Source organism: Globicephala melas, chromosome 7 (genome assembly GCF_963455315.2).
Source record: "Globicephala melas chromosome 7, mGloMel1.2, whole genome shotgun sequence".
Taxonomy (NCBI): domain Eukaryota; kingdom Metazoa; phylum Chordata; class Mammalia; order Artiodactyla; family Delphinidae; genus Globicephala; species Globicephala melas.
Window position 1 is genome coordinate 21,186,117 of NC_083320.1, and position 27,146 is coordinate 21,213,262.

A 27,146-nucleotide genomic window follows, 5' to 3' on the forward strand; every position below is an offset into this window, starting at 1 on the left:
GTGACCTCATTCACTTCTGTTTCTACCTAAATGAGGAGGACTCTCAAATCTATACATTTAGTCCTGAACGCTCTCCTGGGCTCTGCACCCCTATTTCCAACTTCCCACTGAGTGTCTGTACTGGGACAGCCAACAGATAACTCAAATTTAACACTTGCAAGAATACATGAATTACCTTTTCTGTCTGTTCATTCTATATTCCTTATCATAATTAATGGTGATGTCATCCTTCCTGTCATCCAAGCTAGGATCCTGTTATCTTCAATTCCTATTTCTCATCAACCACCATCCAATCCCTTAAGTCCTATCTACTCTACCTTCTAAATTTTCTCCTCTCCACTCTCCGTCACTGCTTTAATTCAAGTCTTCCTGGGGGCCACTGCAGGTTTCCTAACTGGTCTCTAGTCCATTTCCCATGCCACCATCAGACCTATTTTCTAAAAATCATGTCACCCGCCTGCTGACAAAATCCTTTAGTGATTACCCACTGCCTACAGGATAAAATAAAAACTACTGGCTCTTCGTGACCTGTCTGCTACCTGCTACCTTTTCCACCATTTTCCCATAGAGCCTATTCTCCAGCCAAATGGAACTATTTGTGGATCCCTAAATACATCACACTTCTTTCTGTTTTCTTGCTTTTGCATGTGCTACTTCTTTTGCCTGGCATGCCCACAGCACATCACACACTGCCTTTATTCCTAAATGAAATCTTCCTGAAGTCACTCACCTGCAAGAATCTCTCTTTCCTCTTATTCCCACAGTATTGTGTACCCACCACTATTGTGCCTATTGGTTTTCTCTCTCTCTTCTCCTCTCACTCCTCTGGAGGGGTCTTTTCAGATAATGAGCTCATAGTATCACCAGCACGTGATACATTGTTAGTACTCAATAAATATTTGTTTTAGAAAAAGTGAATTCAATTTATACATACCCTAGCAATGATACTTCTTTATACAGACAGGCCATGTTAACAACTCTCCGAGGGGGACCTCCAAGACGGCGGAGGAGTAAGACGCGGAGATCACCTTCCTCCCCACAAATACATCAGAAATACATCTACATGTGGAACAGCTCCTACAGAACACCTACTGAACGCTGGCAGAAGACCTCAGACCTCCCAAAAGGCAAGAAACTCCCCACGTACCTGGGTAGGGCAAAAGAAAAAACAGACACAAAAGAATAGGGACGGGACCTGCACCTCAGGGAGGGAGCTGTGAAGGAGGAAAAGTTTCCACACACTAGGAAGCCCCTTCACTGGCAGAGACGGGGGGTGGTGGGGGGAAGCTTCGGAGCCACGGAGGAGAGCGCAGCAACAGGGGTGCAGAGGGCAAAGTGGGGAGATTCCCTCACAGAGGATCGGTGCCGACCAGCACTCACCAGCCCGAGAGCCTTGTCTGCTCACCCGCCGTGATGGGCGGGGGCTGGGAGCTGAGGCTCCAGCTTCGGAGGTCAGATCCCAGGGAGAGGACTGGGGTTGGTGGCATGGACACAGCCTGAAGGGGGCTGGTGCGCCACAGCTAGCCGGGTGGGAGTCTGGGAAAAAGTCTGCACGTGCCGGAGAGGCAAGAAACTGTTGTTTTGTGGTGCGCGAGGAGAGGGGATTCCTTCCCCGTCTGCCGACAGAAGGCAGAGCACTGCCTAAACGAGCTCCAAAGAAGGCCGTGAGCCGCGGCTATCAGCTCAGACCCCAGAGATGGGCATGAAACACTAACACTGCTGCTGCAGCCACCAAGAATCCCATGTGCAAGCACAGTTCACTGTCCACACCCCCAACCCCCCAGGAGCCTGTGCAGCCCACCACTGCCAGGGTCCTGTGATCTAGGGACAACTTACCCGGGAGAACAGATGGCGTGCCTCAGGCTGGTGCAATGTCACACTGGCCCTTGCCGCCGCAGGCTCGCCCCGCATTCCAGTTATAACTACCGTACCCCTCCCTCTCCCCAGCATGAGTGAACCAGAGCCCCCTAATCAGCCGCTGCTTTAACACCATCCTGTCTGGATGGGAAAAGATGCCTGAAGGCAACCTACACACAGAGGCACGGCCAAATCCAAAGCTGAACCCCAGGAGCTGTGTGAACAAAGAAGAGAAAGGGAAATCTCTCCCAGCAGCCTCAGGAGCAGCGGATTAAATCTCCACAGTCAACTTGAGGTATGCTGCATCTGTGGAATACTTGAATAGACAACGAATCATCCCAAATTGAGGAGGTGGACTTTGGGAGCAACTGCAGACTTGGGTTTGCTGTCTGCAACTGATTTGTTTCTGATTTTTATGTTTACCTTAGTTTAGTTTTTAGCACTTGTTATCACTGGTGGATTTGTTTATTGGTTTGGTTGCTCTCTTTCTTTATTTAAATTATTTTATATTAGTTTAATAATTTAAAAAATTTTATTGACTGACTGACTGATTTTCCCTTCTTTTTTTCTCCCTTGTCTTCTGAGCCGTGTGGCTGACAGGGTCTTGGTGCTCCGGTCTGGTGTCAGGCCTGAGCCTCTGAGGTGGGAGAGCTGAGTTCAGGACACTGGACCACCAGAGACCTCCCAGCCCCATGTAATTATCAATCGGCCAGAGCTCTCCCAGAGATCTCCGTCTCATTGCTAAGACCCCGCTCCACCCAGTGGCCAGCAAATTCCAGCACTGGACGCCCCACACCAAACAACTAGTAAGACAGGAAAACAACCTCACCCATTAGCAGAGAGGCTGCCTAAAATCATACTAAGTTCACAGACACCCCAAAACACACCACCAGACGCAGCCCTGCCCACCAGAAACACAAGATCCAGCCCCACCCAACAGAACACAGGCACCAATTCCCTCCACCAGGAAGCCTACCCAAGCCACTGAACCAACCTTACCCACTGGGGGCAGACACCAAAAACAATGGGAACTACAAACCTGCAGCCTGTGAAAAGGAGCCCCCAAACACAGTAAGTTAAACAAAATGAAAAGACACAGAAATAAACAGCAGATGAAGAAGCAAGGTAAAAACCCACCAGACCAAACAAATGAAGAGGAAATAGGCAGTCTACCAGAAAAAGAATTCAGAGTAATGATAGTAAACATGATCCAAATGCTTGGAAATAGAATGAAGAAAATACAAGAAACGTTTAACATGGACCCAGAAGAAAAACAATGATGAACAACACAATCAATAAAATTAAAAATTCTCTAGAAGGAGTCAACAGCAGAATAACTGAGGCAGAAGAACGGATAAGTGACCTGGAAGATAAAATAGTGGAAATAACTACTGCAGAGCAGAATAAAGAAAAAAAAAATGAAAAGAATTCAGGACAGTCCCAGACACCTCTGGGACAACATAAAATGCACCAACATTTGAATTATAGTGGACTCAGGAGAAGAAGAGAAAAAGAAAGGGTCTGAGAAACTATTTGAAGAGATGATAGTTGAAAACTTCCCTAACATGGGAGGGGAAATAGTCAATCAAGTCCAGGAAGCACAGAGAGTCCCATACAGGATAAATCCAAGGAGAAACATGCCAAGACACATACTAATCAAACTATCAAAAGTTAAATACAAAGAAAAAATATTAAAAGCAGCAGGGAAAAGCAACAAATAACATACAAGGGAATCCCCATAAGGTTAAGAGCTGATCTTCCAGCAGAAACTCTGCAAGCCACAAGGGAGTGGAAGGACATATTTAAAGTGATGAAAGGGAAAAACCTACAATGAAGATTACTCTACCCAGCAAGGATCTCATTCAGATGTGATGGAAAAATTAAAACCTTTACAGACAAGCAAAAGCTAAGAGAATTCAGCATAACCAAACCAGCTTTACAACAAATGCTAAAGGAACTTCTCTAGGCAGGAAACACAAGAGAAGGAAAAGACCTACAAAAACAAACCCAAAACAATTAAGAAATGGTAACAGGAACATACATATCGATAATTACCTTAAATGTAAATGGATTAAATGCTCCAACCAAAAGACACAGACGGTCAATGGATACAAAAACAAGATCCATATACATACTGTCTACAAGAGACCCACTTCAGACCTAGGGACACATACAGACTGAAAGTGAAGGGATGGAAAAAGATATTCCATGCAAATGGAAATCAAAAGAAAGCTGGAGCAGCAATTCTCATATCAGACAAAACAGACTTTAAAACAAAGACTATTACAAGAGACAAAGAACACCACATAATGATCAAGGGATAAATCCAAGAAGAAGATATAACAATTGTAAATATTTATGCACCCAACACAGGAGCACCTTAATACATAAGGCAAATGCTAACAGCCATAAAAGGAGAAATCAACAGTAACACAATAACACTGGGGGACTTTAATACCCCACTTTCACCAATGGACAGATCATCAAAAATGAAAATAAATAGGGAAACACAAGCTTTAAATGACACATTAAACAAGAGGGACTTAACTGATGTTTATAGGACATTCCATCCAAAAACAACAGAATACGCTTTCTTCTCAAGTGCTCATGGAACACTCTCCAGGACAGATCATACGTTGGGTAAAAAATCAAACCTTGGTAAATTTAAGAAAATTGAAATCGTATCAAGTATCTTTTCCGACCACACTGCTATGAGACTAGACATAAATTACAGGAAAAAAACCCTGTAAAACATACAAACACATGGAGGCTAAACAATACACTACTAAATAACCAAGAGATCACTGAAGAAATCAAAGAGGAAATCAAGAGATACCTAGAAACAAATGACAATGAAAACACAATGACCCAAAACCTATGGGATGCAGCAAAAGCAGTTCTAACAGGGAAGTTTATAGCAATACAATCCTACTTCAAAAAATAAGAAACATCTCAAACAACCTAATGCTACACCTAAAGTAATTAGAGAAAGAACAAAAAAACCCTAAGAGTTAGCAGAAGGAAAGAAATCATAAAGATCAGATCAGAAATAAATGAACAAGAAATGAAGGTAATGATAGCAAAGATCAATAAAACTAAAAGCTGGTTCTTCGAGAAGACAAACAAAATTGATAAACCATTAGCCAGACTCACCAAGAAAAACGGGGAGAAGACTCAAATCAACAGAATTAGAAATGAAGAAGTAACAACTGACACTGCAGAAATACAAAGGATCATGAGATTACTACAAGCAACTATATGCCAATAAAACAGACAACCTGGAAGAAATGGACAAAATCTTAGAAAAGTACAACCTTCCGAGACTGAACCAGGAAGAAACAGAAAATATAAACAGACCAATCACAAGCACTGCAATTGAAACTGTGATTAAAAATCTTCCAACAAACAAAAGCCCAGGACCAGATGGCTTCACAGGAGAATTCTATCAAACATATAGAGAAGAGCTAACACCTATTCTTCTCAAACTCTTCCAAAATATACCAGAGGGAGGAACACTCCCAAACTCATCCTACGAGGTCACCATCACCCTGATACCAAAACCAGACAAAGATGTCACAAAAGAAAACTACAGGCCAATATCACTGATGAACACATGTAAAAATTCTCAACAAAATACTAGCAAACAGAATCCAACAGCACATTAAAAGGATCATCCACCATGATCAAGTGGGGTTTATCCCAGGAATGCAAGGATTCTTCAGTATATGCAAATAAATCAATGTGATACACCATATTAACAAATTGAAAGAGAAAAACCATATGATCATCTCAATAGATGCAGAAAAAGCTTTCGACAAAATTCAACACCCATTTATGATAAAATCTCCAGAAAGTAGGTATAGAGGGAAACTACCTCAACGTAATAAAGGCCATATATGACAAACCCACAGCCAACATCATTTTCAGTGGTGAAAAACTGAAACCATTTCCTCTAAGATCAGGAACAAGACAAGGTTGCCCACTCTCACCACTATTATTTAACATAGTTTTGGAAGTTTTAGCCACATCAATCAGAGAAGAAAAAGAAATAAAAGGAATCCAAATTGGAAAACAAGAAGTAAAACTGTCACTGTTTGCAGATGACATGATACTATACATAGAGAATCCTAAAGATGCTACCAGAAAACTACTAGAGCTAATCAATGAATTTGTTAAAGTGGAAGGATACAAAATCAATGCACAGAAATCTCTTGCATTCTCATACACTAATAATGAAAAATCAGAAAGAGAAATTAAGGAAACAATCCCATTTACCACTGCAACAAAAAGAATAAAATACCTAGGAATAAACCTACCTAAGGAGACAAAAGACCTGTATGCAAAAAACTATAAGACACTGATGAAAGAAATTAAAGATGATACAAACATCTTCCCTGCCAGGAGGCAGAACATTAGACCTTCCCACTCTGAGCCTACGCAGGACAAAACCTCAATAAACTGGACTGTACATGCAAAGGCAACTTGTGTTAATAAAAATTCTCTTAATTAAGAAAATGCCATTTGTTGTTTTCAAGTACTTAGAACAACAGAAACCAGTGTCAACAGAGGGTGTGGACTGTTTTAATGAAAAAGCAAAAAAAAGTTTAATGAGCACTCTGTATGCAAATAAATTTTGCTAAAGTTTTTTTTTTTTTTGCGGTACGTGGGCCTCTCACTGTTGTGGCCTCTCCCATTGTGGAGCACAGGCTCCGGACGCACAGGCTCAGTGGCCATGGCTCACGGGCCCAGCCGCTCCGTGGCATGTGGGATCCTCCCGGACCGGGGCACGAACCCGTGTCCCCTGCATTGGCAGGCGGACTCTCAACCACTGCATCATGAGGGAAGCCTGCTAAAGTTTTTAAAGAGAAAAAAAAAAGACAATACAAACAGATGGAGAGATATACCATGTTCTTGGATTGGAAGAATCAATATTGTGAAAATGACTATACTCCCCAAAGCAATCTACAGATTCAGTGTCCCTATCAAACTACCAATGGCATTTTTCACAGAATTAGAACAAAAAAATTCACAATTTGTATGGAAACACAAAAGACCCCGAATAGCCAAAGCAATCTTGAGAAAGAAAAACAGAGCTGGAGGAATCAGGCTCCAGGACTTCAGACTATATTGCCAAGCTACAGTAATCAAGACAGTATGGTACTGGCACAAAAACAGAAATATAGATGAATGAAACAGGATAAAAAGCCCAGAGATAAACTCACACAAATATGGTCACCTTATCTTTGATAAAGGAGGCAAGAATATACAATGGAGAAAAGACAGCCTCTTCAATCAGTGGTGCTGGGAAAACTGGACAGCTACATGTCAAAGAATGAAATTAGAACACTCCCTAATGCCATACACAAAAATAAACTCAAAATGGATTAAAGAACTAAATGTAAGGCCAGACACTGTAAGACTCTTAGAGGAAAACATAGGCAGAACAGTCTATGGCATAAATCACAGCAAGATCCTTTTTGACCCACCACCTAGAGAAATGGAAATAAAAACAAAAATAAACAAATGGGACATAAGGAAACTTAAAAGCTTTTGCACAGCAGAGGAAACCATAAACAAGATGAGAAGACAACCCTCAGAATGGGAGAAAATACTTGCAAACGAAGGAACTGACAAAGGATTAATCTCCAAGATATACAAGCAGCTCATGCAGCTCAATATCAAAAAAACAAACAACCTGATCCAAAAACAGGCAGAAGAACTAAATAGACGTTTCCCTAAAGAAGATATACAGATTGCCAACAAATACATAAAGGACGCTGAATATCACTAATCATTAGAGAAACGCAAATCTAAACAATAATGAGGTATCATCTCTCACCAGTCAGAATGGCCATCATCAAAAAATCTACAAACAATAAATCCTGGAGACGGTGTGGAAAAAAGGGAACCTTCCTGCACTCTTGGTGGGAATGTTAATTGATACAGCCAATATGGAGAACAGTATGGAGGTTCCTTAAAAAACTAAAAATAGAACTACCATATGACCTAGCAATCCCACTACTGGGCATATACCCTGAGAAAGCAATAATTCAAAAAGAGTCATGTACCACGATGTTCACTGCAGCACTATTTACAATAGCCAGGACATGGAAGCAACCTAAGGGTCCATCGACAAATGAATGGATAAAGAAGATGTGGCACATATATACAATGGAATATTACTCAGCCATAAAAAGAAACGAAATTGAGTTATTTGTAGTGAGGTGGATGGACCTAGAGTCTGTCACATGGAGTGAAGTCAGAAGGAGAAAAACACATACTGTATGCTAACACATATATATGGAATCTAAAAATTAAAAATGGTTCTGATGAACCTACGGACAGGACAGGAATAAAGATGCAGATGTAGAGAACAGACTTGAGGACACGGGGATGGGGAAGGGTAAGCTGGGACGAAGTGAGAGAGTAGCGCTGACATATATACACTACCAAATGTAAAATACATAGCTAGTGGGAAGCAGCTGCATCACATAGGCAGAGCAGCTCGCTCGGTGCTTTGTGACCACCTAGATGGGTGAGATAGGGAGGGTGAGAGGGAGATGCAAGAGGGAGGGGATATGGGGATATATGTATACATATAGGTGATTCACTTTGCTACACAGCAGAAACTAACACAACACTGTAAAACAATTATACTCCAAAAAAGATATTAAAAAAAAATAAAAGAAAAAAAAGAAAAACTCTCCCCTACAAAAGAAAACAAAGTCGGTAGGTTGTAAAAATCAAAGTTGCCAGTTCTTAAAGCTTTAAAAGATAATAATGAAAAAAAAGATAACAATGCCTGCACTTATGGCTTGCATCTGTTCATTAATCCAACAAATATTTGTTGAAGATAATAGTACCTACCCTTGGTATCTGCCAAGTATTAGAAGTTTCTACTTTTCACCATAGTGACCTGTTTTTGCAAGCTTTCCACACCAACTAGTTTGCTCCTCCCTTCTCTACAAATGGCAAAGGCCTTCATGTCTTGAAGTCCACTTGTCAAAAACCGCAAAGAAATGTATACAAGTAATTTATACTTGATTACACCTAGAATACGAAAGTATTCACTGAGTCAGGTCTTGACCTGTTAATCTTCATAGTTCTGATTTTAGAAAAAAAGATTTTTTTTAAATTACAAACATCAAAAAACCAGGCAGTTTCTTCTGAGTAGAAGATCCCTCAAAATCACAACAGGCCCTAACACGACTTGAGTTTGTTAAGGATGCTTTGAGAAATGAGTCAAAAGGGGCAATCAAGGAACTCCCCAACATGCAGCCTCCTTTCCCACCTCCCCGCCTCCCCCCACCTGCCACAGCAGTAGGCCCTCCATTCCCCGAGGGGAAAAGTTTGCCTGGCAAAGCTGCTTGTGATTTTTTTCACCTTTGTGGGGTTCAGAGAAGCTTATGTCCTGCTTTCATCAGGTTATTCCAGGGTTGGGATAACCCTACCACTTCATCCTTGGTCCATCCCTCCCCTTCCTTCACACAAATCAGCTCTCTTGTCAAGTTACCCAGCTTCCCTTAATCCAATGTCCATCTTCTAATTCCTTTGTACCAAGACTCAGAAATTTATATTTTTCTTTATTTTAGCTACTCTTTAATAAGTTCATACTATAACCTCTCTGACCTCTAAAACTTCTTCCCTAATAGTGGTTACATATTACACAGTTCATAAAAACCTCCCTATTTGGATATTAAAAAAAAAAAAACAAGGAAAAGCCTCATTCACATAAAACAGAGGAAGAAACCCAGTAAAAAGCATAAAAGAAGAATCTGCTTTTTATTTAGCCCTCTTTTTTAAAAAAAAAAAAAAATCTAGCCTTCTCCCAGAAAAAAAATTAAAAACATCCTAACTTTACTTCTTTCTTTCTAAAAGCTCAGAGTATTTTTTTAAATCTTTTTTCAGTAGGTAGAGAAAGGTGTTATTCTTCCATTAAATAGACAGAGCAACTGAGCCCTCAGTTTGATTGGGACCAGCCAATTACCCTAACTTCACTTAGCTCTCTTTCATCTAAAAAAAGTATGACTGGTTCACCTTTCCTCTCTCACCTGAAATAATCTCTGAAATTGAGGATTTGGGATTTTGCTGGTTGGAAATAAGTCTTCAATGGTGCCCTCCTCTTCATCTTTCTTTACCAAGCTCATGGAGTCAATCAAAGCATCAACAGCACTCAACTGCGCCTCTAAGACAAGGATAAACAGAGCAGCAAAAGGAAATAATGATTAGTCTCCAAAACAAATGCTTTCCATTCACAGATATTCACAGCAATACTGGCAGGATATTCAGTCCTGGCCCTGCCAAAAATACTCTCTAGTTATGCAAATCATTTCTTTACTTGAGCCTCGGTTTTCTTATTTGCAAAGAGAGCTATTTAGAGTAGCTGGTCTTTTAGGTACTTCCCAGCTCTAATGAACTTTTGATAGTGGAATATCCTATCAAAAGCAAAAGAGTTTGTTCGAGAAAAATGCACCAGAGCCATACAAAACCCACCTTCCATATGCTAATTCAAAATACTCAGTATTCATTGAGTTGACATTAAAAAAACTGGTAACTGGCAAAGGAGAATAACATTAAAAAAGAAAAGGAAAATGCCTTTGGAAATGAAGCATTAGCTTTATAAGGATTTAACATTACCTGTATCAGAGTATACCAACTTAACAGGAAGACGCCATTGGACCAGAGTGAGTGGATTCCTTTACAGTCTCCCCAAGTCAGAATGAGTTCTTTCCTCTTACAAACCTCATGGCGCTAATCACACAGACCTGCGTGCATGTCTTTTTTTTTCAATCTTTTTTTAAATTGAAGTATAATTGATCTACAACACTACGTTAGTTCCAGGTGTACAACGTAGTGATTCAATATTTCTATACATTACAAAGTGACCAACATGATAAGTCTAGTTACCATCTGTCACCATACAAAGTTATTACAATATTATAGACTATATTCCCCATGCTGTACATTTTATCCCTGTGACTTATTTGTAACTACAAGTTGGTACCTCTTAATCCCCCTCACCTATTTCACTCATCCCCTTACTCCACTCCACTCTAGCAACCCCCCAGTTTGTTCTCTGTATCTAAGAGTCTGTTTCTGTTTTATTTGTTCATGTTTTGTTTTTTAGATTCCACATTTAAGTAAAATCATATGGTATTTGTCTTTCCCTGTTGGACTTATTTCACCTAGGTCCATCCATGTTGTCGCAAATGGCAAGATTTCATTCTTTTTTTATGGCTAAGTAATACTCCATTCTCTCTCTCTCTCTCTCTCTCTCTGTGTGTGTGTGTGTGTGTGTGTGTGTGTGTGTATCACATCTTCTTTGTCCATTCATTTATTGATGGACACTTAGGTTGCTCCCATAACTTGGCTACTGTAAATAATGTGGCAATGAACATAGGCATGCATATATCTTTTTGAGTTCGTGTTTTTGTTTTCTTTGGGAAAATACCCAGGAGTAGAACTGCTGGATCATATGGTAGTTCTAGTTTTTAATTTTTTGGGAAACTTCCATACTGTTTTACATAGTGGCTGTACCAATTTACATTCCAACAACAGTGCTCAAGGGTTCCCTTTTCTCCACATCCTTGCAAACACATGTTATTTGTTGTCTTTTTGATGCTAGCTATTCTGACAGGTGTGGTTTTAATTTGCATTTCCCTAATGATTAGTGATGCTGAGCATCTTTTCATGTGTCTGTTGGCCACGCGTATGTATGTCTTCTTTGGAAAAAAGTCCTGCATACATGTCTTACCCCACTCCATTCAAATTCTAAGGATCTCGAGAGCAGAAACATGACGTCCTCTTCTTTATGTCTAATACCAGATAGGAAGCAAGTTCTCCCCGATAAAAATCTACCAAGTCAGTGAAAACGACACAGTCCAAAGCAATATGGATGAAAGGCAACTCTCCCAAAAATGCTTCTACCTAAACTGCCACATGTAACTTTCATTCTGCTGATTCATACAGCAGTTCAGCTATTAAAACCGAAGTGCTATTTTGGGATCATTCACAGTCACTAGGCAAAAGGCGGAAAAGAGTAAGCAGTTCCTAAAAGTTCATTATGCTTCTATTCTTCACCTTTTCAAACATCCCTTTTGGACAGCTACTACAAAATGAACGAGCATACAGATATTTATCACGAGACATTTCTATCCCATTTTTGGAGTTTCCAAGGGAGGTTTCAGGTACCATCTCAAGCTGACTACTGCAGTGTCCACCCGGTAATAGGAAGCAGGTGGTACCTGTGTGGGTGAATATTTGGTGATTTCCATCTGCTATGACAGGCGAGTATCAGGCCAGACTACGCTGGCATTACACACCCCTACATAAATGCTGACTTGGGAAATATGCCAAACAATTTTAATGATCCGTTTTTCCAATGGAGCAAATGCAAACAAAAATGTCACAGAACTCACTCAATATAAAGCAACAGATCGAAAAATATTTAATGTTTTAGATCCTGAGTGATATATATCTATACGGCAATCTCTCAACAAAGTTCTCTTCTTTAAATGTTCTTCTCATTTAAAGTTTGGAATTACCAAGAGGAAGAGACAGAATACTGTAACACGCTGGCACTCTCTACACATTCAAGTCCATGCCTGGTTCCACGTGATGCAGAGAGACTCATTTCTGGAAGGTAAAGATACAAGCCCTAGGGGCCCATTTGATTCTTAGCTTTTGCCCTGCACACTGCTCCCAAAGTACAGAGGGCACCCAGTTCTGAGACTCACCTCACAATTCCCTAATCCTACACTGATGCATATTTAAACTTGTCAACTAAAACATCTACTCATCATTCTGTGTTCTTTTTGGTATGTTCTCTACATTCAGCCCACTGGTATATCTTGCGATAACTGTCGTAAACTGTGAGATTTCTGGAAGACAGGATCTGTGTGTGTGAGAATCACTCTGGGTAGCACCCTGATATTTGCAGCCAGATGCTTAATAAAGACCTCTTCTCATTAAGCTCCCAGTAACTCCTGGAACAGGACTTGCACTGATAATGTAAACTGTGAAGAAAGGGCAAAGAGAAAAGGGCATCTACAGCACTGTCACTTTTTGGTTAAAGTTACATCATATTTTACATAGGACACTAGTCACAGGTTTGATACCACATGTCAGTTCACTTCAGTAGAGGGCAAACCTTCTGCTCACAATTAAAGAATGTACATCCATTTCCAGCAAGCTGCTCCCCAGATACAAGCTCTAAGTCAGAAGGGGGAAACTAGACAATGTTTGGAGCAAACCTATCCCTGCTACTGGAAAAAAATCACCTTCATCATTACCATATATGAGTGTGACTGGAATCCAACTACAGTTGACCCTTGAACAACGTGGGTTTGAACTGCTCAGATACACTTATATGTGGATTATAAGTATATATGTACATTACTACACAATCTGAGATTGGTTGAATCTGCAGATACAGAACCATGGACACCGAGGGCCAACTGTAAAGCTATACGTGGACTTTCGACTGGGGGGGAGTGGTGCCCCTAACCTCTTCGTTGTTCAAGGGTCAACTGTAATTCCACCCTGTGAAATCCGAGCCCCAAACCATGACTAAAGGCAGGTGATTTCCCCAAAACAATCTGTGTTTAGTTAGAGCCAATCAGTGAGCAAAATGGAAATAAACTCACCTGTGGGAGTGCATTTCCTATTATTTTTCAAGGATGAAAACATGTACTGCCGCAAGTCTTCCATGAAAGGCAGCTGTACGTACACTAAACACTAATGAGAAAGAGTGGAGGTAAAAACAGAAACAACCGAATTAATGGGAAAAATTTAAAGTTGATCTCAAACACTGTGAAAGTGGCACAACAAAAGGATTTCAAAAATCAGACGGCTCAAGTCTGGGACATGGAGAATAAAGTGTTCCGATTTCTGTGATTAGCTGTACACAACTGCAAACAGTACAAAGAATATTAAACATAAAAGAAACGCTTAAAAGAAAGACTATCAAAGAATACCTACAAAATGCATGACCAACACAACAAATGAGAGAGTCAAGGTGACTGGCAAGCTGATGTGGAAGTCAAGATATCTGCCTTCTCGTTCCATTTCTGCTACAGTGAGTTCTCTGAGAAACGGGAAATGGCGAGGGATCTAGACCTGTATTTTAAACAGGAGAGCCCTAGGAAAACGGAACTTCACCAGGATCACAAGAAAATCACACCCTCAACCTTTATCTACACTAAAGGCTGTTGTAGAAAGGGAGGTAATCTGTACTCCCTTTAGGTTCTGAGAAGTCAAGAAGGATGAGAATGGAGAGAAGGTCCCTGGACTGGGCAAACAGAAGATCACGGTTAATGTTTACTGATTTGATTTAATAAGAAGCTCTTTGCATCCTCTTATAATTCACGTCCTTTCACTGCATCTGAAAGTGTGGTTCACAGACCAGCAGCAACAGCATTACGTGGGAGTTGGTGAGAAATGCAGAATCTCAGGACCCCACCCCAGACCTACAAAATCAGAAACTGCATTTTAACAAGATCCCCCAAGTAATTCTCATGCACGTTAACAGTTGAGAAGCATTGTTTAGAATAAAGGAACTGAAGGGAAAAAAATTAATATGAATAAAAGACCTGCAGGTTTACCTCATAGGCATCCCTGATATAAGGAAAAGCCACGCCAACTTGAGGATTAGCTCTTCTGTCATAAGCATATCGAACTACGGCCACCATGTCCAATTCATCCAAAGCATGAATCAGGGAGGAAAGGGCAACTGCTGCCGCCTAGTAAGAAAGATGCATGCGTTAACACATATCAAACACGTGAGGATTTCCACAGCACAATACTTACAAGATGGTTATTCGCTTTCTTCCTGTTTTAGATTTTAAGTGCCCCTCTAACCACTTTAAGGCTACACTGTACACATCTGCATTTAATCACATTTACTGAACCCCTTCTGGAACTTTTCTTCATTATCTTCTCTTATTCCTTCAATTTTCCTTCTCCTCTGAATTCACACCCTCACTCTAAACAAAACCTTTCTTGGCCCCTCTCTCCACAAATTAGTATCTATAACTTTCTTTCCCTTCATCTTTACATTTCATGAAATAATAATCTTGCTGTTTCACTGCTTAGACCACAATTATTCTTCAATCTAATCAAGCTACTGACCCACTTCCTTACTGAAATTATCCTCTGAAGTCCCCCATGATCTCCAAATTGCCTAACTCTTAGTCCGCATTCTATTTGCTTGATCTATCAGTAGCAGCTGACCATCCCTCTTTCTCTACACTTTCTCCTTCTTTGGCTTCAGAAACAACACTCTGCCCTGTTATTCTACTTCTGTACACCACTCCTCCCCCAGCTCTTCTGTTCTTCCAACTAATCTTGAAATTCTGCTCTTGGCCTTTCTCTCCTCCTCTCACTCTAAAACTCTACTTTCGCGACTATTTATTTTATCCAGTCCCATGAGTTGATGAATCAAAAGTCTGTATATTCAGCTTTAAAACTCTCCCAAGGGACTTCCCTGGTGGTGCAGTGGTTAAGAATCCACCTGCCAGTGCAGGAGACACGGGTTCGAGCCCTGGTCTGGGAAGATGCCACATGCCGCAGAGCAACCAAGCTCGTGCGCCACAACTACTGAGCCTGTGCTCTACAGCCTGCGAGCCACAACTACTGAGCCTGCGTTCCACAACTATTGAAGCCTGCATGCCTAGAGCCCGTGCTCTGCAACAAGAGATACCATCGCAATGAGAAGCCCACGCACCGCAATGAAGAGCAGCCCCCGCTCGCCCCAACTAGAGAAAGCCCGTGCACAGCAACAAAGACCAATGCAGCCAAAAATAAATAAATGAATTTTTAAAAAAGATTAAAAAAAAAACTCTCCCGAGATCCAGGCTTATATCGCCCACTAGTTGGTAGATAACTCGTACAGTTATACCTTAGGTATCTCAAACTATCCATGACCAAAACTAAGCTTCCTGTCTTCCCCCTCTTCTCCTCCTGTGCTCCCTGCTTCCACTAACACCACCTCCCAGTCAACCAAATGAGAAGCCCTACAGCTGATGATGCCTGCCTACAGTCCCTCACCTTCAAGTGTTCACCACACTCTACCAAGTCTACCTCTATGCCGTCTTTCAAATTCTATCTGTTCTGTTCCATCACTGCCTCCCCTGTTCCTAGAGCTGATCACGTCACCCTCTTCCATAAAAACCTCCAAGGGTTCCTCTATCCCTGCCTCGGTAGAGCTGATCATTATTCACGGGCAAGTCTTGTACCCTCCCACCTCGGTAGCTTTTTGCTTGTACAGTTTCCTCCTCACTAGAATGCTCTCTCCAAATCTCTGGCTCTCAAGCTTCTAACCCATTTTCAAGGCCCAGTAAATTGACAAGCTCCCCATTTCAGATTTGCTTCACTCAGCTCTCTCCCTCTCCATAACTCCCCCAAAACTTTGTACTTTTCTCAGTGTTACAGCTAACCCTTATCAAAGTTAGCTATGTGTATTCCCATCTCCTCCACTAAAAACCTATGACATCAATACCTAGTCATCAAAATCCTCTACAGATTTCATGACAGATTGATTACCTTTTCAGTTCAATTCAAGGAATATTTACTTTGTGCCTACTCTTGGCTAAGCACTATCTTAGGCAATGTAAGAAAACATAGTTGAGTCCCTGATCTCACTGAGCTTCTTTACTAGCAGAAATGAGATGTGTACCAAGTACAGAATGTATATATTCTAACAAGTCCCATAAGAGAGGCCAGATAAGCACGACGACGAAGTGATTAGAAGAGATTACTTTCAATTTGTTTGCAAGTTTTTATTTAGGTGTCTTTGATAGGACCAACTGGGATACTTAAAGAAGGAAGGATGGGGCTTCCCTGGTGGCGCAGTGGTTGAGAGTCCGCCTGCTGATGCAGGGGACACGGGGTCGTGCCCCAGTCCGGGAAGATCCCACATGCCGCAGAGCGGCTGGGCCCGTGAGCCATGGCCGCTGAGCCTGCGTGTCCGGAGCCTGTGCTCTGCAACAGGAGAGGCCACAACAGTGAGAGGCCCGCGTACTGCAAAAAAAAAAAAAAAAAAAAAAAGAAGGAAGGATGGGGTCCGGAATGGAACACCATATTACACCCGTGAGAAACTCAACTAAAGCTCCATTTCCTTCCCTTTCTCTCCTCCTGTTCTCTTCCACATAGTGAAAACCAGCACATAAAAATGTAGATTCTCCATACAAAAAAAATTATATGCTAATGACCAGAGAAAACATTTTTTTTTTTGCGGTACGCGGGCCTCTCACTGTTGTGGCCTCTCCCGTTGCAGAGCACAGGCTCCGGACACGCAGGCTCAGCGGCCGTGGCTCACGGGCCCAGCCGCTCTGCAGCATGTGGGATCTTCCCGGACCGGGGCACGAACCCGTGTCCCCTGAACCAGCAGGCGGACTCTCAACCACTGCGCCACTAGAGAAGCCCAAGAGAAAACATTTTTAAAAAGGAATATATTCATAGAATCACAGAATATTTGAGCTGAAAAACAAAAGTATTCATCTAGTTTAACAACCTACATGATGAAGGAATTCCCTTCCTAACATCTGATTGTTGAGACTCTGCTTAGAAACTTACAGGAATGGGGATCTGACCATCTCACAAGGAACCAATCCATCTGGAGACAGTAATCTTTGTTGATAAAATAATTCTTCATCTTGAACAAAATGACCACTTGTTGGTTCCAATTTACCCTCTGGTAGGAAGCATAGTTTAGTTTCTATTCCATATGATAATCCTCTAAGTATCTGAAGAAGGCTATTGTCTCTCATCCCTCCTACTCCCCTGCCTACCTACACAAGTCTTCTCCATGCAATCTTTTACTCAAAGTCCTCATATGACATAGTTTCTTTACTCCCCTGCTTATCTCATAGCCCCAATTAGTTAATATTATTCTTTGACTATGACATCAAGAACTGACACCAAAGAGTAGCCCTTTGCCATCAGTAGATGAAGTTGTTTTTTCTTTAGTGACTCAAAGTGACCCTGTGATCTATAGGGTCTGTATGAGGCTGGATTTGAATTATGCAAGTCACAATGCTGCCCTGACCTGAGCTAGCAAGTCTAGAGAATCATACGTGTCAACACAGCTTTGTGATATGATTTTCCTTACTGCATACCCAGCAATCACATGAAGTGACCAGAATTTTCTTTGGGTAAAGGGACAGTAAGTTGGAGTTAAAACCTCAGCAGAAGTGAAAAACGCAGTTAAGTTGTGTTGACAATAGATACTAGAACTGCCTGATTCCCATTAGGATTTGATTCAGGAGAAATCCATGAACTAGGATTCTCAAATTTGAGGATTCATGTACAACTACTGTGCTTTAATGAATCCATTTAACACTGAGTGGAAGCCAAGAATTTTCCTCTTAATTTTACTGTTCTAATAGAACAATGGCATATCCATTCACTAACTCAGCAGCCAGCTACCCTTCAGAAGTGAGGAGAAAAAGAGGACTAGATCACTTATATCATCACCCTTCCCCCGACCCCAAACAAGCCATCTACATCCAGTTTACCAGTTGCAAATGCAAGTAACTTCTGGAACATGGAGACCTAAGTAGTCTTAAACAGACACTGGATGGTAATCTTCCAGTTAACATCAAAATCTCCAAGGAAATAACAAGTTCTTACTTGAAGACTACATAGAATATATTTATAGAGAGGGCAGGTGTGAGTGTAGGATGAAAGAGTCACGGGCTGTTAGCTAGGCAGAAACCAGCCTGAAAACAGAATCTCTTGCGGATGTAAGAAAATAATGAAAAGAAAGAGGTAAGGGGGATAAGACAAATTTCTCAATGATGGAAGTAGTCCCGTGAGTCAGTGAAGCTCATCTTCAGGTTGCTTAAGCCAGCACTAAATGTTCTGTTTATGAAAATGAAAATGTTTACCTGACCCCAACCTTCCTGAACCTGTGACCATGAGATCCCCATACCTAAATGTATTTGTTCAAATGTTTTTGTTTTTAATACTCACCTGATCTCCAATTGCAGAACTATGTCCTCAGGCCTTGTGCTCATGCTATGACAAATTCATTTATCATTTCCCCATTTTCAGAGTTAAAGGTCAGTGAATTTTCCCACTGCTATTGGAAGAATTAATGTCATTTTAAACTATAAAAGTCCCAAACAACTCACTTAAAATGACAATTCAATTCTACGGCACTACCTCAAAGACCTACTGTCAACTTACCTCATCATCTTTTGTTGCAAAGACCTTCAGAACTTGATTTCCCATAAAATATTTCATGTGGACCTACAAGAGGAAGTGAGGAAGAGAACTGGTTTCGATCCAAAATAAGTAACACAGAAAACCATAATGCCACACATTACTAGGAAATTACATTCAAAATGCTCTTACCGGAAAACATTCACAGGTACTAGAAACAACTAACTATTTGAGGTTCAAATCACTTAAACACAACAAATATATGAGTGCCTAGTTTATGTCAAACATTGTTCTGGGCACTATAAACACAATAACGAATAGGATGTAGCCTTGTCTTGAGGAGTGTAGATAAATATGAAATTAACTGCGGTGGAGTATTACCAGACAGTGCTACCAGCCCACAAGAGTACAGTATTATAGTTCAGTGCTACAAGAGCACATAAGAAGGGCAGCTATCTTAGTCATGAGGTGTCAGCGAAGGCTTCTGCAAATGGTGACACCTAAGTCAAGACTTAAAGGATGGGTAGGAACTAAGATGAAAGTCTGGGCACAAGTGTCCTCAGCAGAGATGACAGTGTGATTAAGTGTGGAGTGACATAAACACATAGGGCATTTGGGGAACTGCTTTTGGAGTAGCGCAGTGCCACAGTGCAAGGGGGAAAGCTGAAAAGTTAGATGAGTGAGATTAGCGAAGATCAGATCATGAAGTCTCTTATGAGAAAAGTTAAGTGGTTTGGACTTCATCCTAAGAGCAATGACAAGGCATTGATGAACTGCAAAGAGACTAGAGTACCATGTGTCCTTTAAATTACTCACCTAGCACAGTATCAGAGGAGTCAAAGACTAGAAGATGAATACTAAGAGTTCCTAATATTATAACCACCTGCTTCTATCAACCAAGATCAACTTCTCTTTGATCTATGTCATCTTGAGCCTGGAGCATATTTATAAGAATGTGCCGTAAGAGAGGCAATGCTTCTCAAATATTTTTTCTGCCTTCCCACCTCTAAGCTGAGAAATTGTGAGCACTTTCACAGTAACAGCAGCTCAGGAAAACTGAGTCCCAAAGGTGTGGGGGTGAGGCCCATATAAGCCAAATACCTCCATCTTCCCTTCCATTCCCCATCTGAAAACCATTATTTGAAAAAATATGGGAATAATCTTATATTTTCGGTTTGCTACATCCATATAGATTTATTTGCCCTCCTATTAGAATCTGTAATAGTTCTTGACTGATTCAAGAACAGTTAATGATACCTTTTCCTAAGGCACCTAAATGACTTCTCAAAGGACAGCCAGACATTTGGGGAAATTCTGGCTAAATTCTTATCCATCCTATAATTAGATACCCAGAACACTGACAACATGGAAGAAGGCAAATTGAAAGGACTCCAGAAAGTTTAAAAGAGAAGAGTAATTCATAATTCATAAAAAAAAATTCCAAACCAAGAAAAACCTATTTTATATTATGAAACGTTTCACACTAATTCAATCCAGAAATATTAGTGTCCCTCAGATTAAGGGAATCTGGAAAACTATGTGATCTTATTAATTTAAAGCTAATTACTAGTTTATTAAAAGGTACATACTTATACTTTACCTTAGTTGATATGGAAAAACCTTGTTCTTAAGATGACGTGTATGCATTTGTTAACATAATTCACAAAAGCAGGTATGTAAAAACTAGACTATTCAAAAGTGAGCCTGTCTATCTGGTGGGCAGATTATAGCTGATTAATGGCATAGCTCTGGAGTCAGAGAGATCTGGTTCAAAACCCATCTCTACCACCTTCTAGCTGGGGACCTTGGGCCAATTACCTAACAGCGCTGAACCTCAATATCCTAGTGTATAAAATACATATCACGGCACCTACCTGAGAGGACTGTAACAAGAATTAAATGGGAATTTATATAAAGTGGTTAGTATATTGATTATAATATTATAATCACTCAATAAATGGTAGCTATTATGACTATCTTTATTGTACCTGTCTGATATTACACTTAAGACAAAAATAATTTAGAGCTTAAAAACAACAGAAAGTTGGTTTAGAAAACACTTCATGACTTAAAAGTTAATTTTAAGTCAATAAAAATCTTTTAAAATGGAAAACGTACCTTTTCAGCTCACTTTTTCTTGCTTTGCCATCTAACTAAATAGGTCCCCACACCTACCATGACACAGATGATTTCAGTTTTTTGAGTCCTAAATTACAGTTATAGGAGTTTTGGATAGATCTTTTCTGCCTATCTGGAATTAGGCAGACCCAGTTCCCAATAAGCCAGTTTCTACAAATAGGTCTGAATGGAGGTTCTGTTTCACTGAAAAGACTCATAAGCACCAACATTAAGAACCATAAATTTTAAGTTTATATACCTCCCAAAGTGAATAATTTTAAAGAAAAGCACATTTAGTGTAATTTGTTAGAGAACTGTTAGAGATATGCAACTTCCAAAAGGTATTTATTCTCACCATTAACTGTATCGACTTTAAGTAAATACTCTCAATTTTTGATTTATGAGTCTTAAAACTGTATCTAACAATTTGAGCATATGATGGAAAACATTCTCCCCACCTCACTGAATTATTCTAACACTGAATTATACAGGGACTGCATGCTGGAGCAACATGAAGAAATTTAATTCTGGTATATTGGGTTATATTTATTTTTATTTTAATTCTCACTTGAGTTCTTCTAGAACCAACAAAAATCTCTTCATCCCTATAGAGCCTGAAAAGATGCACTTTCTACTTATTCCTTCTGTTTGGTTGCCTACCTCAAGAACATTTCATCTAATACTGCTGGGAACCTTTAATGACCCTTTCTTGGATAGTATATGGTATCCACAGCCTTCAATAAGTTACTGCATTTTCCACTGTGTCTCTTTTGTACATCTGTATTGCCGTCTAAAAAACATATGACTAATGAACAAGTTTTGCATCCTAGACCTCTTTGTTGGGCGTTGAGAAGAAGGGTGACTAGCATAAATCAATGATATTCTAAGAGATCTACGGTCATTCAAAACCCAACTAGACCCTGACTCCTGTAAAACACTCCAGTATATGTAACAGTTAGAGAAAGCAATACAATAGCAAAGAACTAGATGCTGGTTCTTTAACGCTACTATGAGCTATGACCGACACCAAAGCTAAGAAGTGACTTTTCACTGAATCTATTCTGATTTATGCCGACTTCTCTACCTCTTGATTTTTAACCTTCAAAAATCAAGGATAGCAGCACGCCAGACTACATTTTAGAAAAACTAAAAGTGAAAAAAACATATTATAAATAACAGGCCCAATCCAAAGCACACCATCTCAAATAATGAGAAAAAAGCTCATCTGTTTTGTTTACAATTAGTAGGCAAATACGTGCTTTACCTGAGAAGATCTACAAAATCCCAAAACAGAGAAGCACTTCCCCTCCGATTTATATTTCATTTGTTCCTCATCCACTTTAGAGAAAGGAATGATATCACTCCCATAACGGAACCCTAAAGAACAAGAGAAGAGCATCTGTTAAGCATATGGGGCCTCATTTTCTACAAGCTGAAATTGGCCCTATACATACATTAACGATACATGTACACTCCGGATCAAGCCTCCATATACTGTTTGCCGGAATCAAATTTCTGCCCCTTGTGATCACTGCAGAAAAAGAAGCGGCAGATCCACAAACATATACGACACAGAGACAATTAAAATCTAATTACATTTTTTTAAGTAGCATATTCTGCAATCTAGTTACCTTGATGATTATCCATCCTAGAAGGAAGAATGTAGCAAATGCAATGTCCTAGTTATCCTCCAAAGATAAACCATGGTTGACTAAAGTACAATCATGACTTGTAAACATAATAACAAGAACACATTTATTTAGAAACCTGGAGACCCACAGAGAAATGTGCCCATAGGATTTTCAGAACAAAATGTTCTCAAAAATGGATGCTGGAGATACACAAATGCCTAACGGAAGAAGCCAAAATTTTTCTATTTAGAAACATTCAGTTGACAAGCTGGATATTTTTCTGCATTTAAATTTATTTTATTTCTGGGATTGGATTGTCTATTTTTTTTTTCTTTTTGATTACTTAGGTTATTACAGATATAGGCTCTTGGCTCCTTAAAAAAACTCCAACCCTGTTCCAGGGCCTCTCTGCTCTATGGAAGGTCATGCCCTTTCACTATATAGCCTTATATGTTTAATGGGGAGAAAGATCATCAAAATCCAAGGATTATGACCTTGCATAGTTGAAAAGGAAAAGCATATGCATCTTTACTCCAAGAAACAAAGAAACTTGTGTGTTTGGGGGCAGATTCTATGATCCAGTGTTTATTAGTTCCCTCACTCTGCACATGCCATGTATTTAATTAAAAAGAAACACATTTCTATTTTCATATATGTCTTTTAATAAAAGCTGGTGATATAAACAAAAATTTCAACAAGAAGTTAAGAGGGAAATGTGTGGCACGTGATTAAGAGGTATCTAAACCCAATGTTTTTTCAGACATCTTACTTGAATCGTTTAAGAGTAACCTAAACCTTCTAATTAAAACTGTCTTATGTTTTCTGGCTCATCTTTTACAGGGCAAATCAATAACTGTAACTTTTGTACATGGCAAAGAGTAGAGAACAGACTACAAATACGACCATAGTCCTTGGCTCACAGAAACTAGTCCCTCTATCTAAAAAAGAGAACTCTACATATTAGGGGATAGAAAGTGGAAGACAGGCAAAGGAAGTATGTGGGTAACTGCAAAAAGGTAAGAGAGAAAAGCTGCACATCTATGCTCTTCAAACTGAAACAATGTTTAACTCTTCCCTCTCCCTTGCTCCACCAATATGTTTGCTTTCTGTCTAAGACAACCAGAGCTGCTTTCTTTGCTTGCAACCGAAAGAATTGGTACCATCTCTAGTCCCTTCTCCTTCCAATCCATCCTATACCCAGATGTCCTATTAATCTTTCTAAAACACAGCCCCCATGACACTCTGCTCCTCAAAATTATAAACAGCTCCATGTCGCTTTCAAAATCAAGCATAAACTCTTCAGCGTACCATTCAAAGCCCTTCTTAATTCAGAATAGCATGTAGAAACAGACTCCTGCAGCCCTGGGCTCAAATTCTGCTACTTGTTAACTATGAGATTTTGCAAATGTTAACGAACGTCTTTCAATCTCAATTCTCTTATCTGTAAAATGGAAACAAGAGTGCCTACTTCACTGGTTGTTGTGAAGATTAAAAGAGAAAATGCAGATTGTCTTTTAGATACTATCCTGAGTACGAATCTGCATATGCCCAATACACCTTACCCAACTACTTGGTATCACTGAGAAGGCCCTCTGCTTTCCTGGTCTTATGCCCTTAATCACGCTATTCTTCCTACTATGAGCCAGTCATTATATGAGGATTAAATGACGAGCAAGTAATGGAGCCATGATTCTAACCAAGGTCTGACTCCAAAATTTCTGTTCTTAACCACACTATACTATTGAGTTGAATTAAGGAATTAGTAGAGATTGTGGGTTGTTTATTACATTCTAATCCATCAGAAGAAAGAAAGGGGTCATGATCACCACTACCTTTAATCACTCTCCCACCCGCCAAGACCCCTGCAAAACATATAAATATGCAAATACTGCAACGCAGTGCCACAGATGAAAGGAATTTTTTTTTAAGGCTTCCAAATTAAAATTATACTGAGTAGTACATAGTCTGGTGATAAATTTATATAAAGACTCTGGTTTCTATCTTAACCATCATTTGGTATCTTATCATTTTAGCTCTTGAACACTCAGACACCTTCAGCTAGCTTCTAAGCCCTCTGGATAGAGACGCTATCTAAATACACTACACAGAGCCAATGGGTACAAATATATGAAGTACAACTCTAAAGATCCTAGTGAACATAAATCAATATAACAAACACAAATAATTTTTCTTATCCCCTAAATTACCTTAAGGGAGCTGAACAGGCAGGATATAAGACCTGAAATTGGCACTCAGAAAAATGATCACTATGGAAGTCAAAGGTAAACAAAAAATTTGCTTCAGCCATGTTAATATAAGCCTTTTCCTAGCTAGTGAGTTTCAAACTTTAAAACAAAGCCAAGTATTAAGTCCTGTCACTTGAGACATTTAAAACCCAGAGAGACTGAATGCCCGAGTATACTCCTGCCTCGGAACCATCCTGCCTGAGACCCAACAGATGACCTAAAGGATCCAGCGTCTCATGATCCCCTCATATAGTTGTGTCTCTAGACAAATAATAATACAAAACCTAGCCTGCCTCCTATCATCTTGAAGAAAATTTTCTAGGCAAAAGTGAAACTCTCACTGGCATAATAATACCTTGAATAGTATCCTCTTTTGGAACTTCAGTTTCATCATCGTCATTCAAGCAATAAACTGTTTCTCTTTGTATATCTTCTTTTTTTTGAGTTCTTGCATCCACAACTGTCCAACACTTTTTAACTCTCTCTTGTAGAATCTGATTTCCGAAAGAAAAATAAAGGGAAAACAAGGAAAGCTATGATTCAGATGGACAAAAGATGAAAACCTAATATACTCTCTGTTTTACAGAAAAAAATCCAAAACAATGACTCCAGCTACATTGGTTTGTTGTCTCTTGCCTACTGTGGAAATTTTAGTTTATTTTATAATTCTTTCTACATTTTATTTTCCCCCAAGGGTAATCCACAGATAAATATGAATATTTGTATACATTCAAACACTTTCTATACAAAACCCTCAGACTGTCTAACAAAAGAGAGCCCTACATTTTGTTACCACAGTTTCCCAACACACAAGAAAGGGGAAAGCAGTCTATCAGTACTCAGAAATCAATAAGGAAATATGAAAAAGTAACTAGGAAAAAAAAGGAAAGAGACTATATTCTCATTCCCAGGGACACTATTCTAGGCCTTGAAGTACCTCCATGGTTTTCATGCATGTAGGGTGTTTTGGAATTAAGTCCTTGAATATTAAAAAAAACACCTGAATATATAAAACAACATGTTTTTGTATATGTTGTACATTTTATATATTTAAATGTTTTTATATATTTATTTTGTGCATTTAAAGAAAAAAGACAAGGAAGGTCATGCGGAGGCATGGATCCAAGACTCATACTCAAACTGGAATTTCATCAAATAATTACCAAAAGCAACTCATTTTTGAAAATATACTATTACGTACAAATGTACATATGTTACAAAAGGCCATTTCACAGTAACAAGTCAACATCTTTTGATATTTCTTAGATGCTGTTACTACCAGATCATTAACAACTAAATTAGGTGTGACTGAGTTTTCAAAACCCTGAACTGAACTCTGGTGTGTATCTGTATTTCTGCTATAATACCACAATGATACAACTTAATGCATTTCATTTTCTTTCTTTAAAAAACAAAAAGAGAAAGACCTGAAACTCATGATTAACAATCAACTGTCAATGGAGAGAAAGAGAAAAAGGAGAGAATCAACCCCTATTATAGACCATTTGGTTTTTTTTCCTTTTTTTTTTAAAGTAGTTGCGGTGCGCGGGCTTAGTTGCCCTGTGGCATGTGGGATCCTTGTTCCCTGACCAGCGATCGAACCTGTGTCCCCCGCATTGGAAGGCAGATTCTTAACCACTGGACCACCAGGGAAGTCCCTATTATAGACAATTCTTAAAGCTTCCTCTGTTAGCATGCCTTTTACATAAAAGCTAAATAGAGATGAAATGAACAGGGAGAGCAGTTAGAGAAGCAGTAATTATGGTTTTGAATAACCCACACACGAATTGTCAGTTCCTTATATAAGCATATTTGTCTGCCTGCTAACATTTCTTTAAAAATGTGTACCTACCACTTACCGATTTATAAGCCACAATCTTTATAGACAAATTGGAGCCAATGGTCAGTTGACAGGGCCAGGGCATGGAACGCCTCTCAATTTTCTTAAAGACACACAGCTGTCTCAGACTCTCACTTAATAAAGAAAAATGTATTATGAAAGCAGCAATTTTAAAAATGTTAACCTGTGCTGGATATTGCATTTAGTTGTCTAGAATGAGAAGTGAGATGCTATTGATCATACAGAGAGGAACAGCAGGGGATGGCAAGGAAAACTTGTGGCGACCATCAG

General features: G+C 39.7%; 1 protein-coding gene across 1 annotated transcript in view; it reads right to left on the reverse strand.

The window, feature by feature from the left end:
* XRCC5 (X-ray repair cross complementing 5) overlaps positions 1–27,146 on the reverse strand; it is a 97,954-nt gene that overhangs the window by 55,629 nt on the left and 15,179 nt on the right. The window contains exons 7-13 of the mRNA XM_030852672.2: positions 26,875–26,989; positions 25,371–25,509; positions 22,403–22,515; positions 19,045–19,107; positions 14,460–14,597; positions 13,503–13,593; positions 9,909–10,042 (exon numbers count right to left, since the gene is read on the reverse strand). Of these exons, the coding sequence (XP_030708532.1) occupies positions 9,909–10,042; positions 13,503–13,593; positions 14,460–14,597; positions 19,045–19,107; positions 22,403–22,515; positions 25,371–25,509; positions 26,875–26,989 (793 nt within the window). The remainder of the gene's footprint in view (positions 1–9,908; positions 10,043–13,502; positions 13,594–14,459; positions 14,598–19,044; positions 19,108–22,402; positions 22,516–25,370; positions 25,510–26,874; positions 26,990–27,146) is intronic.